General features: G+C 40.1%; 1 protein-coding gene across 5 annotated transcripts in view; it reads left to right on the plus strand.

Annotated features, from left to right (window-relative positions):
* The window catches only part of ripor1 (RHO family interacting cell polarization regulator 1), a 53857-nt gene that overhangs the window by 12225 nt on the left and 27424 nt on the right, over positions 1-14208 (plus strand). The window contains exons 1-9 of one of the 5 annotated variants that reach the window (XM_086299688.1): positions 1592-1908; positions 10002-10125; positions 10439-10591; positions 10673-10751; positions 10838-10861; positions 11011-11064; positions 11838-11987; positions 12177-12240; positions 12424-12467. In XM_086299688.1, the coding sequence (XP_086155814.1) occupies positions 1890-1908; positions 10002-10125; positions 10439-10591; positions 10673-10751; positions 10838-10861; positions 11011-11064; positions 11838-11987; positions 12177-12240; positions 12424-12467 (711 nt within the window). In that variant the 5' untranslated portion in view covers positions 1592-1889. Of the gene's footprint in view, positions 1-1591; positions 1909-10001; positions 10126-10438; positions 10592-10672; positions 10752-10837; positions 10862-11010; positions 11065-11837; positions 11988-12176; positions 12241-12423; positions 12468-14208 lie in introns of those variants that run through there. The other 4 variants (XM_086299687.1, XM_086299692.1, XM_086299691.1 and 1 more) reach the window with 4 other exon arrangements.

Here is a 14208-nt window from a genome sequence, read left to right on the forward strand (position 1 = left end):
TTGCACAATGACTGAAACCAGCCCACTGAATGAACAATGGGCTGTGAGGTCAGTTCCTTGATCATTAATCTGCAAATTGTCATGACCACTGATCAACAACGATTGATCAAAGCCCATTGATTAAAGACCCTTGATCAATGGCCATGAGTACCATTCACAGAGAGTTGGGGAATGGCTGCAATCACAGCATTGTAAGATGGTGAAAGATGTAAAATTAGGCCTCCTCGATTCAGAGATGGTCTTTCCCTTTTTCCTCCCTGTCCAGGATGTGTACATCCTCATCATTGAAAGAGTGGCCACTGGCCTGTAGGTGTAAATAGACTGCAGAGTCCTGGCTTGACGAGTTAGCTATTCTGTGTTGTGCCATCCGCTTTGCCAGGGGTCGTTTGGTTTCCCCGATGTATAAATCATGGCAATCCTCCTGGCACTTAACAGAGTACACTACATGGATGTGACGAAATGTTCCTACCACTGAAAGTGCTTCGTCCAGATGTACAGGATCAACCTTTCGGTATTTACTTACCTGGATGATTGAGCTGCATCCAGACGTTTTCTGGATAAGTTTGGCATTGACGGTCGCCATGAGAACTATACTTGTCTGACTGCATCATGCTAAGTGTAAAGTTTGGTGTAGGGGGGATTATGGTGTAGGGCTGTTTTGGAACTCTTAATGCTTCAGCATACCAAGACGTTTTACACAATTTCATGCTCCCAACTTTGTGGGAACAGTTTGGGGATATCCATTTCCTGTTCCAACATGACTGTGCACAGTCCATAAAGACATGAATGAGAGAGTTTGTGCAGGCCAGTCCAGTTCTTCCACACCAAAGTCCTGACCTCAACCCGACAGAACACCTTTGGGATTGATTAATTAGAGTAGAGACTGTGAGCCAGGCCTTCTTGTCCAACATCAGTGTCTGACCTCACAGAAGTGTTTATGGAAGAATGGCCATAAATTCCAATAAAGACAACCCTAAACTGTGGAAAGCTTTCCAAGAAGAGTTGAGGCTGTTATAGCTGCAAAAAGTGGGCCGAAAAAATTAACTGAAATAAAACTGAAAGTGATTTAAAAACAAAGAAATCTAATGTAAAATAAAAAACGTTACACTAACTCTGCTGACCAGCTTTTTGGAGCACATTAGTTAACACAAGATTAAAGATGGTAAATGGTCTGTATTTGTATAGCGCTTTACTGGTCCCTAAGAACCCCAAAGCGCTTTACACATCCAGTCATCCACCCATTCACACACACATTCACACACTGGATTAGAGATTAAAGATGAGACTTTCTCATTTTAATCAACTTGAGGAAGATATTATTTTAAGCAACAATTTCACTATGAATGGCAAAAGTGAATATGTTGACACATTCAGCATGCAATATAGTATTTTTCCAATGAAGTTCACAAGGCTGAAGTAACAGGTTTTTACTTTGTTTCTAGAATATTTTCAAATATTTGAAATGCAATTTATTAAAAGGGCAAAAATGTGCTGACTATTGAAGAGAAACATGTCCAGCAGGGAGGAGGGGCAGGAAACACTGATGTCAGCACGGATGAAGTGAAGGGAGGACTGCTTTGCTTTTTCCTGTTTTGTCCCCACTTCTCCTCCCCCTCCTCTTATCGCTGAAGTGGAGATGGAAAGAACGGGGATCAGAGCGCGGACGAAGGATTAACAACTGAGTGAAAATGGGGAAAGATAAAGGCAAACAGACTGACACAGTGTGAACGAGAAAGTGAGGGGAAACGGATACCAAAACGAGTGAAGGCGTTGAATAGATTAAAAAGTATACCACAGAAGAAGCCACAAAGATAGAGGGCTGAATAGCTGTTTCTGGAGTTGGGTGGACCCTTTACGAGAAAGTGTCGACATCAACCACCGCAGCTACCATGTACAGTGGATATGGAGGTATGGACAAGTGTAATGCCCTCACAGAGACTAGCTTATCTCTCTAATCATTAACTGCTTATGTTTGTCAGAATGAATTCCCAGTTGCACGTTAACAGGCCTGTAACTTATTAGGTGATGGCCAGAGAATTTGACCCCAAAATACCAAATTTAAGTTATTTTTATAGTTCATATTTTTCAAGTCTGTCTACTAACAGTGCTTGCTGTTATGTATGTGCAAAACAATGAAACTTGTGATTTCCTTCCTCAGTTACAGAGGACAAATTCCACAGTACTCTTTAAAAAATTTCCACTAAAGTTAAATAGACCTCGTCAGAGTTTATCGATTCAGGTGTGGCTACAAGGGAGTCGAGTACAAACTTTTCTGTGTTGATGTGTCTCTGCCGATGTAGTTTGGAAGAACAATATTGCATTTGTTTAACACAGGCTGATCCTCAGTTGAGCTTCAGATACACTTTTTTTTTTTTTTTTTTTTTTAAAAGATATTTTTGTACGTGATGAGGGCCCGCTCTCCTGTTTGAATAACTGATGAAGACATCGGCATTGCTTTTAAACATATTTGAAACATACAAGAGCACATCTGACCTTTTTGTTTTTTTACATATTGTCAATTTACAACTTTTTCATTTTAAAGTTTGTTTTTATTGTTATTGTTCATAATGTCTCCTTTTCTCATCAGTGATGAGACTTGATAGTGTGTAACAATGATAAGACTGTTACTCAAGTTTGAGGTGTGTTTTGTTTCTGTTATCAGTTTTTCATAGTGACTCGCCGAACATAGTTATGTTATGTTCCTGGTATGTTGTGGGTAGTACATATTAAAAATAGTTTAAGGTAGGACAAGAGAACTTAGCCTCTGATGTGGTGGGTTGTTTTTTTTTTTTTTGTCTAATAGTCCCCTCTACTTGGATGCATCATCTTATATCCTAAGTGTCCTGCTTTTATTAATAAACAGAGTTCTGTCTTAATTTTTATGTGACTTATTTCAGACCTTCTGTTTGAAGCTAGATTCCAGGTAAAAGTGTTGTCATATTAATTTAAGACTGATATTTATTTTCAGACTTTGTTTGGATTGAGGTAAAATAATGGTCTGTGTTTAATCCTTTCACAAAGTGAATCACATGTTGGAAGGCAAACTTCTTTAATCTGCAACAAGTTTCTGCTCAGTTTTGTTGGTCACCATAGTGGCAAGTCACATGACAATTGTGTAGTCTTCTGGTTACGTAAGTTGTTTAATGCTAACGGGGGTTCTGATCTTTGCTAACCTTGGTTTTAACCCATTTTTGCAATACATGAAAAGTAAATTCAGAAGAAATTCCATTTAAGGATTATGTGTGTATTAGCAGCACTGGTTTGGTGAAAATCCTACTTGTAAAGAGGCCTTGACTATGGAAGGTATAGGTAGTGTTTGAATTCTTCTTTATGAGATTTCTATGTTTATCTTCAGGATAAACATCAGTCACTACTTTTAACATTGTTGATATCTGTTTCTGTTTGAGCTATGACCACATCTGTTTTAATGAGATTATGAAAAGGATCAAGGTAAGACTTGTTTCAACCGAGAAGTCTCACTATATGAATGAGAAGCATAAAAAATCTTTTTCTTTTTCACTTTGTCGTTTTTGTTATCAGGCCTTCAGTTCATTGTCTCAAACGGGTTCTTTTTCTTTCCTGGAAACAAGCGAACATGGCTGCACTGTAAATGTGTTGGGTTATTCCTGTGACTCAGTAAATCCAGAAACTGCACTAGTCTTTTCCTGACCCTGCCCTTGCAGGATGTACAACACCCCCACCCCCTCCAGTTTCCTTCTCACACAGACAGTAATGTGAGGAAGGAATAGATTTAGCCATGAAAGAAAAATATATGAAGAGTGCACAGGGTGTGGGAGAAGAAACTATGAAATGGTAATGTTGCAAATAGAAGAAACTAGGTTACAATAGAAAGCATCAAGTCATTGCTGGAAATGGAGAGCAATGCTTTCTTCATCTCATAGTCAAGCAAAACAGATGTGATTATATTTATAAAAACATGTCAGTTTATTTCTTATTTATCTAATCATTAGGAATTTTAAAAGTTGCAGTTCTTTCTTTCAGGTGTTTGTTTTGCTTGATAACTGGTAGAGTCTGGGTGCAGAGACAGAGGAGCAAGCTTGACACAAGTGTTTTTCCTCCTCTCGTGTGTGTGTGTGTGTGTGTGTGTGTGTGTGTGAGAGTGAGTGAGTGAGTGATCTGCCAGTCTGTCTAGATTTGACATTCCTTTCATGCATCTCCAGCATGAAAGGAATGACATGACCAAGGGACCACTTTCAATAAACACAGCAATTTTTATATGTAGTGAGTCAAGAAATCTTATTCAGCAGGAAGTAAAAGATGATCAGTCAGTGGAAATTTTAAACACAGCATTGCTTAAGTATCCTAAATACTGTGAAAATAACATCTATCAAGCTTATTAGGCAGGTGATCCTGATATTATTGTTTTGGTCCCCTTTTGCTGCAGTATGAGCGACGCTAGCTCGTCCATTGAATCGGACCATTCTTTGCTGCTGATGTGCGTCAGTAAGCCTTGATCACCCATGACCCAGTTGCTGGTTCACCACCATTCCTTCCTTAGATCACGTTTAATAGATGGGCAACTTATTAAAACACATGTAATCACTACATGTGTTTCGTGGACTAGAAGCACCTCAACGTGCGAAGCCACAGTTGTCACTCAGAAAAAGGTGGATTTCCTATTCCAGTTTGGGAACTGGTGCCCCAGGTGGAGGAATCCAAGTATTGGGGGTTTTGTTTAAGAGTAAGGGGAGAGAGGAGCTGGTCACTGACATTGACAGTGATGCGAATGTTGTACCAGTCTGATATATCATGCTCGAAATAAAGATCACTACACTGGGACTGTATGATTATGGCCAAAATAATTATGATTATTTTGAACAGGATTGAAATCATGATTACTTTTTATGATTACTCATTTTTATTTTTAAGTGTCAAAAATGGTTTTGTTGGCTGATCCTCTATGGCAGACAAGTTGTTCACCTTCGGCTGTACCAGACATCTGAATTGTTTTCTGTATCTGTCCTTTAACATGGTGTTACACGTCCAGACTAGTCCCGTAAACCTAAAGCTGCATGGTACGGGGAAGAGCAGTGATTGGCACATACAATCATGTGGTCAGACACTGACTTGGTGAACATTTGATTTGCATTTGGTTTTACTTTGCGTTCTAATGGCAGAGCATGCATTTTCAATATAATCTCAAATTATGACTCACCATTATGTAGCAGGATTGGGGACTGGTCCAGATATTACTCACTCTGTGTACATGCTTTCACTATCAGATTTTTTTTTTTGTTTTTATCTCTACATAATAAAAAGCTCAGGTTTAGATAAGTCCCAGTTTTGGTTTAGCTTGGAATCTCCAAGCAGTGAATAATAGTGCCCACTTAGGTGTAGGGGTGTGTGTGTGTGGGGGGGGGCATTTTTCTAGAATGGTCTGGGAGGGAGAGGTCAGACGGCATCAGACAATAGGTGTGGTGTGACAGCCTTCCATTCGCCTCTGTGGTAATCGAGTTTGAGGCACAGGGCCATAGCGCTAGTGTAGATTTGAAACCATGAATGTCAGAGGAGATGGTGTGACTGGAATCTTTTGTTATCATTGGCCAGGACTGCACCACTGTTTGGATCATGTAGGGAACAAACACAGTGTGAAAGACACCCTGTTTGTTAGCTGGATCTGGCCAATGTCTGAATGAGTTAGTAGTTCAACTAAAGCTGATGATTTACTGCAGTGATTTGCTTGTCTCAGTATCATAATAAAGCTAGAGATTACTTATTGGACAAGATAGGATGTGACAGCGAGAAATGTGCAGATTACCATTGACTTGTTTGAACCTGAAATCTGACTTGGAACACCATCAAGGTTGGTTTTTCTATTTGAATTTATTGGTGTACCATTTGTTTATATAGTAATAGCTCATATGCATATAAATGCACAGAGTCTGTGGTTCTCAGGACTTTGAGTTTTCATTCCAGACATTTTTAGATTTAAAATATAAAGTCATTCCCAAATGTCAACAATGTAAATATGATGAGATGATGTGGAAAGAGCACACTGTTTCTTTAGATTCATGTCTTGACGCTGATTCAATCTGCATAGCTTTTTAAATCAAGTAAAAATGATCTAGTGCTTGAATAAGGATTCAGTCCCTTTTAGTGCATATACTATGTACATGTTGGTAACATTCACTCAACTAGGCTGTTGTTAACCTGTGGTTGTTTCACTTATTTTGGTTCTCAGTCTGATGCGCATGCAAATTAGAACAATGTGTGTGAGAGTGCTGCACAAACAAAATGAAACCTCTTTAACCTGTCCCAGCTGTCATAAGGCTGAATGCAGGGTGCAACCTAGACTGAGGCCAGTCCATCACAGGGTTGCTAACCAGTGCACTACTGTGCCACCTCAGTGTAGTGGGGTCCCAAGATATGCTGGAAAAACATAGAGGGGTTATTAAACCATTAACCAGGTCCAGTTATCCTGCTTTTACTGCTCAGCTGACTTTTAGTTAGCATTACATGATGTACTCACATACTGAAAGTGTATGTGCCTTTGCGCGTGCATGCGTGTGTGTGTGTAAACAGCATGAAAGGCCCAGCACTTTTCCAGAAAGGGACATGGACAGCAGAACCTCATTACATTTTAAAGGAGATTCCCATTGGATAAATACACATGTAATCTAACAATGTTTCACTGACTCCTTACAGAGCACTGTAACCATACAGAGCATTCAGATACAGTGGGGCAAAAAAGTATTTAGTCAGCCACCAATTGTGCAAGTTCCCCCACCTAAAATGATGACAGAGGTCAGTAATTTGCACCAGAGGTACACTTCAACTGTGAGAGACAGAATGTGAAAAAAAAATCCATGAATCCACATGGTAGGATTTGTAAAGAATTTATTTGTAAATCAGGGTGGAAAATAAGTATTTGGTCAATAACAAAAATACAACTCAATACTTTGTAACATAACCTTTGTTGGCAATAACAGAGGTCAAACGTTTACTATAGGTCTTTACCAGGTTTCGCACACACAGTAGCTGGTATTTTGGCCCATTCCTCCATGCAGATCTTCTCGAGAGCAGTGATGTTTTGGGGATGTCGCCGAGCAACACGGACTTTCAACTCCCGCCACAGATTTTCTATGGGGTTGAGGTCTGGAGACTGGCTAGGCCACTCCAGGACTTTCAAATGCTTCTTACGGAGCCACTCCTTTGTTGCCCGGACGGTGTGTTTTGGATCATTGTCATGTTGGAAGACCCAGCCTCGTTTCATCTTCAAAGTTCTCACTGATGGAAGGAGGTTTTGGCTCAAAATCTCACGATACATGGCCCCATTCATTCTGTCCTTAACACGGATCAGTCGTCCTGTCCCCTTGGCAGAAAAACAGCCCCATAGCATGATGTTTCCACCCCCATGCTTCACAGTAGGTATGGTGTTCTTGGGATGCAACTCAGTATTCTTCTTCCTCCAAACACGACGAGTTGAGTTTATACCAAAAAGTTCTACTTTGGTTTCATCTGACCACATGACATTCTCCCAATCCTCTGCTGTATCATCCATGTGCTCTCTGGCAAACTTCAGACGGGCCTGGACATGCACTGGCTTCAGCAGCGGAACACGTCTGGCACTGCGGGATTTGATTCCCTGCCGTTGTAGTGTGTTACTGATGGTGACCTTTGTTACTTTGGTCCCAGCTCTCTGCAGGTCATTCACCAGGTCCCCCCGTGTGGTTCTGGGATCTTTGCTCACCGTTCCCATGATCATTTTGACCCCACGGGATGAGATCTTGCGTGGAGCCCCAGATCGAGGGAGATTATCAATGGTCTTGTATGTCTTCCATTTTCTGATGATTGCTCCCACAGTTGATTTTTTCACACCAAGCTGCTTGCCTATTGTAGATTCACTCTTCCCAGTCTGGTGCAGGTCTACAATACTTTTCCTGGTGTCCTTCGAAAGCTCTTTGGTCTTGGCCATGGCAGAGTTTGGAGTCTGACTGTTTGAGGCTGTGGACAGGTGTCTTTTATACAGATGATGAGTTCAAACAGGTGCCATTCATACAGGTAACGAGTGGGGGACAGAAAAGCTTCTTACAGAAGACGTTACAGGTCTGTGAGAGCCAGAGATTTTCCTTGTTTGAGGTGACCAAATACTTATTTTCCACCCTAATTTACGAATAAATTCTTTACAAATCCTACCATGTGAATTCATGGATTTTTTTTTTTCACATTCTGTCTCTCACAGTTGAAGTGTACCTCTGGTGCAAATTACTGACCTCTGTCATCATTTTAAGTGGGGGAACTTGCACAATTGGTGGCTGACTAAATACTTTTTTGCCCCACTGTATTTACTGTGTAATGTAGACTGTGAAAAGTCTACATTACACAGTGAAATGCTGTCAAAAGCGTAATGTTATTACTTATCAGACAAAAAGAAGCAAATGTCTGAATGTGATGGAAATGGTATCACTGAGCTTTTCCACTTGGTCTGTTGGTGTGCTGTGAACTTCTGACAGGCTCAGTTTGTCTATGCCTTTATCTCTCACTCCCCCTCAGCACTCATGTTTTTGTCAGTACTTAAAACTAGGTTAAGTCAACATAATCTCTCTCTCTCTCCCCTCTATGTGAGTGTATAAAAATCGTCTTGACAATGTTCTTTTTAACCAGAAAAAATATGTTCATGTTTACAGGAAATGATAATATGAAAATTGGAGACCATTAGATCATTAAGGTATTCTTTTCAGTCTCAGTGATGTGGTTAAAATTGACCTTTTCTCCCCAGCCACAAGATTGTGCCCTTTGGACATGTCTTCCTTTGTTAAATTTCCTGTCAAGAGAAGGAGTTCCATCTGACTTCCTGTTGGATTGTGACATTTCCTGTGATGTGGAAGGAGGGGGGTTGGTACTTGCCTTGCGAAGGCCTTTCAGCTGTTTAAAGAAACAGGATGCAGGACACTGCATAGGCCACACTAGGAAAAACTCTGCTGAAAAATTTATCAGCTGACTGTAGCCTCAGTAACACAGCACAGACTTCAAATATCAGTTCAAATGTTGTAGCAACAAAATGGATTCACCGAAAGATAAGAAGGAAGTTGGATAGAAACCTTTACAAGATTTAAGATTTATTTGTTCCCACAGCACAAAATACACAAAGATACAAAAAACTTTAATTGCATTTCTGTTAACTTTTACCCACACTGAAAAATTGTCATTTCATGGCATTCCAATGGTAAAGTCAGAAAAGCCTAAACAATTGGGTTTGTTTTGCCTTTTAGGAAGGCAGAACCATTCATGCTTCACTACCAACACAAGCAAGCAATTTATTTATATAGGACTTTCAGACAACTCCCAGCTGAAAACAAAGTGCTGTACACTTGACATGACAAACGAAAAATCATTAATTACATTAAATTAAAAATAAAAATCAGCACATTAGATAAAATGAAAGAAGTAAAATCATAACTGCAACACAATACTTTGTGTTTGTAGTTTGTATTTAAAAACACTGCTGCAGCCTGGTCAGTGTTCTGTTTGTGACTTATTTAGTAGGGTGCAAATACACAACAGTGGCAGCAAAGTTTATGTTTTACACTTTTCCTACAGTTTAGATTCAGTTTAGATGCCTGCAGTTTACATTCCTACATCTTGCTTGTTAACCTTGGGTTGGTGGGGCTGCTCTGACTTCCTGGGTTGGGAATCCTAGTTGTGATAGTGTCACAGATGAAGATTCCAACTTGATCTAGACCTTATGTTGTGGGCCTATTGCTGGGCTGAGTCGAGACCTTTGAATCTTGTTGCTCATCTGGGTTGATTGATGCAAGTTTATATTAAACATGTTTTCAGTCAGCACATCTTAGATGGCTGCTGCAGAAAGCAAAGAGCACACATTTGGACAAAATGTTTTCCTGTTCTTGATTTGATCAACAATTGCAACAATTTTGGTGGTTTGAACTCACTGTTTGCTTTGGTTTTCATTTTTAAAAGTAGCAGTTTAGTTGTGCTGTGTTGTCAGCAGTGTGCTTTTCTTCCTCTGCTCTAAACAGGGACTCCGTCCCGAACTCTGTCGACAATGTCTCTGTCCATTCGCCCAGTCAGACGCCTTACCTCCAGATCCATCACTAGGAGCCAGAGCTTTACTGGAGTCAATACCCACGACAAACCTTACCGGTATACACATGCATACATACACACGCAAATCCCTCCTAACCATGTGTTTTTTTTCTAGTGTAAAACGGCTTGTTTACGTACTATCTTGTACTTATGTGTAATAACTTGTCATAAGGACAAGTGTCTCTTTAATGTGATATATTGATGGTCTGTGACATGCTAAGGTTTCAGTCATCAATTTGATTGATCATCAGTGTTTGTATATGAGCCGTGAGCTGTACAACGCCCAGGTCTGGTCTTGAGGGATGTTATGGCGATCTCATAACTTTAGGTCAGGACTTCTAATAATGACTTGGTGTTTGTGGTGCTGCAGGAACCTTGTGGTGTTCAGCACTCCTGGTCTCAGCAGGAAGCCCAGCAGAGCAAGCAGATTGTTTACTATGTCGATCAAGGCCAACCCCCCACCGAAGGTTCCTCAACCAGAGCGACTGGATGAAGTGTATGAAGCACTGAAGAAAGGCCTTCAGTGAGTATACACTCAACAAATGCATTTCAGAGAGAGAGAGAGAGAGCGAGAGATTATGAGTGTGTGTGTCTGTGTTCTCAGGTCTTACCTGCAGGTTCATCAGATGGACTTGGACACACTTACCAGACAGATAAAAGAATCAAAGAGGAACTCTAGACTGGTATGTTGTTACTTTTGGCCCAGCATAAGAATAGATAAAGTGATATAGTTTCAGTTGCTGATGACTTGATATTTTCTGCCTTGCAGGGTTTCCTGTATGAGCTGGACAAGGTGAGCTTCTTTGAATCCTTCAGACAAGCACATATTAGAAATAAGTCAATTTTAATATTACCATTCTTGTTTTAAAATCCTGTGAAAGCTTAGTTATAAATGGAACAAATGCAAAGAATAAATGTGACTTTCTAATTTCCTTTAATCAGCAAGTAAAGGTGACTGAGAGGTACATTAGAAAACTGGAGTTTCACCTCAGCAAGGTAAGACCAGCGTCATTTCCTGACATGTAAGAGTATAGTTGTGAGATGACTTTTTGTATGACTTGCTAATTACATTGCTCTTTGTGCACAGGATGAAAAACAGTTTGATAGAACATATTTTCTACAGCTGTCGTGGCTGTGTTTCCGTTATGATCCTGCATTTGTCATTTTTAAATTCGCATTGTTCATTAGTGTATAATTGATATTGTAACAAACTAGTGATCAGTATACATACATCAATATATTATTACTTTGTTATTATAGAGTACTTTTCTTTTTTTTTTTTTTTGGAATTTGACATGAAAAATGAATTGAAACAATTTTGAACTAAGGCTGTACGTGCCAAAATGTAGAACAAGTAGAGCACTGTGACTGCTTTTGGGATACAGTCTTTTGCTTGTATACGTGTCATTGTGCACAAGCAAAAGACTGTGGTGGTGGTAACGCACTTTCTAGTGGCCACTGTCTGGATTACTAGTTGGATGATGAGGTTTGGTTTTTAATGATGCTTCACCTTCGCCGGTGCTTCATTCAAAATAATATAAAGTGGACTAAAATGACCAGCTGCAATGTTAGTACATTTTTACCAACTCAACGTGAAACATTTATTTATTTTGCTGTAGTTACTACACAGAGCTTGTATTAAGCTGTGGTGTTTAAGCACACAGCTTCCTGTCACTGCTGGACAACCTTACTGTCTAGAACAAGACTGGCTTTGTCTTAAATTCTACTCTCAAGTGAAGTTGCTGTGAGCTTTTCCTCTCTACTCTCAGATTGAGGAGTTTTATGAGTCCTACTGCATGCAGAGGAGACTCAGGGATGGAGCCAACAAGATGGTGAAAGCGTACACCGCTTCCTCAGGAAGTAAGGAGGCCAAGGAGAGTTTAGCAGAAGCCAGTAAAGGATACAAGGAGTACACAGAGGTAAAAAAAAAAAGTACAAAGGCATGCAGTGGAAAATCGTTTTAGGTTAAACTGAGAAAATTGCTAAATGTCTAATTCTTGTAGAAGAAAGGAGCCATTGCACGAGCAAGTAGTAATAGGGAGTAGCGCTGTAAGTAAGACTGTACAGAAAAGACTGCCTGAAGGTCTCAATCTTTTCATTCTCTTTAGAACATGTGTGTGTTGGAGAATGACTTTGAGAACCAGCTGGGGAAGTTCCACATAAAGATGAAGGGTAAGAAGTAGAGATCATGTGGTGATATGACTACACAAAATCTTAAATAGAGGTAGAAACTCAATATGACATACGTTATGTGTGTGTCCCTTCTGATATGACCCTTAATTAATTGCAATGTTTTGGGGTGGTTTCGCAGTTTGACAAAATGCTAAGTCTGTTTCCACTTGTTCTTTCTTTTAGGTCTGGCAGGATTTGCTAGATTGTGTGCTGGTGACCAATATGAGGTTTGTCTCACCCGCCAAACCCTCCATTTTTCACTCTGAATTCATGGCAACAATAAATATGATTAAAACACTAAGAATATGGATGTCATGTTACCAGATATTTAGGCTGTGGTATTAGCTTGTGACGACACCAGAATCAATGACTGTATCTTTCAGTACCAAAATTCTGATAGTATGTTGTCACCTGAAAAATCAGCATTAAGATATAAGAAGGTGATAATTTGGATGTTGAATTGAAACGCACTCCCTTTGAATTCTTTGAACAGATCTGGATGTTGCTCTTTTATGCATTTTGCTAAATAGGACACGATTTCCTCCCTTGTTCTGAAAAGCGCAAGGCATCGTTTGTATTACATTTTATGAATCTATTATCTACCATTGGTCATCCAGAAGAGAGTTGAAGAGATTTTGGCAAACTGTCGGGTGACTCAGGTGGGGAAAGCAGTGCGCCACTTGGGTGGAGCACTGCTGACCACAAGGATATTGTCGGGAGGTGGAAGGAATAGTTCGAGGACCTTCTTAAACCTGCTCATGTCTTCCATAGAGGAAGCAGAGTCTGGGGACGACAAGGATGATTCATCCATCACTTTGGGTGAGGTCACTGATTTAGTTAAACAACTCCTTGGTGGAAGGGCCCCTGGGGGTGGATTAGGTTTGCACTAAGTTCATGAAAGCTCTGGATGTTGTAGGGCTCTCTTGGTTGACATGCTTCTCCAATGTTGCATCGAGATCAAGGCCAGTACCTCTGGATTGGCAGACCAGGGTGGTGGTTCCCATCTTTAAGAAGGGGGACCGGAGGATGTGCTTAAACTATTGGGGATCACACATAGCCAGATATATGTTGGACTCATTCACGGTGAGCGTTGGACTCTGCCAGGGCTGCCCTTTGTCACCAATTCTGTGCAGAATTTTTCTGGACAGAATTTCTAGGCATAGCCAAGTGCCGGAAGGCTTCTACTGGAGCGATCTCAGGCTACGTTCACACTGCAGGTCTTAATGCTCAATTCTGATTTTTTTTTTTCATTTATTTATTTATTTATTTTTTATCAAATCCGATTATTATTATTTATTTATTTTTAAATTTATTATTATTTTTTACTTATTTTTTCGGTCTGGTTGTTCCCACTACAAATAAAATGTGACAGCAAACGTGCTCTAGTGTGACTCCTCAAAGTGGCCCACATGTGCAAAAGAAGACATCACACACAACGCACTCTGTTTAGACCCAGACCCAACAGTACTGTTTGACTGATGGCCGTTAATATAAAGACTTGTTTCGAACTTTACGTTTCCCAATTTTGTTATAAAGTTATTTTGTTATTTACATATGACCTAATGATTATCCTTATTGCTGTTTTAGAGAGGAGCGGCGCTTCAAAGGATAGCTGCAGATTTCTGTCAGAATCTGCAGATTATACAGTACAAATAAAATGTTCACATTCCTCCAGCATTGTCTTCCCAACAGTTTCACTGGATGGCCAGGAAGCGTTCACAATGTCTTCTCGGGCGCTTCTCCGGCACTGATAATTGGCGTCTCTCTTGTGTCAGTGATGTAAAAGTCGGATTTAATGCGACATGACCGTTCAAACAGCAGTCGCTTTCTGAAACATCAGATATGTATCCGATTCAGTACCACATACGTCAGTGACCTAGTTCAGATTGAAAATATCACATTTGTGCTGTTCAAACTGTCATACTATGATTGGATATGGGTCGCATAGGGTCAGAAAAGTCGGATTTG

Source organism: Aulonocara sp. 'chitande type north' Nkhata Bay, linkage group LG7 (assembly GCF_057382095.1).
Source record: "Aulonocara sp. 'chitande type north' Nkhata Bay isolate Kocher_YH1m ecotype deep benthic linkage group LG7, A_spYH_male_GT1.1, whole genome shotgun sequence".
Taxonomy (NCBI): domain Eukaryota; kingdom Metazoa; phylum Chordata; class Actinopteri; order Cichliformes; family Cichlidae; genus Aulonocara; species Aulonocara sp. 'chitande type north' Nkhata Bay.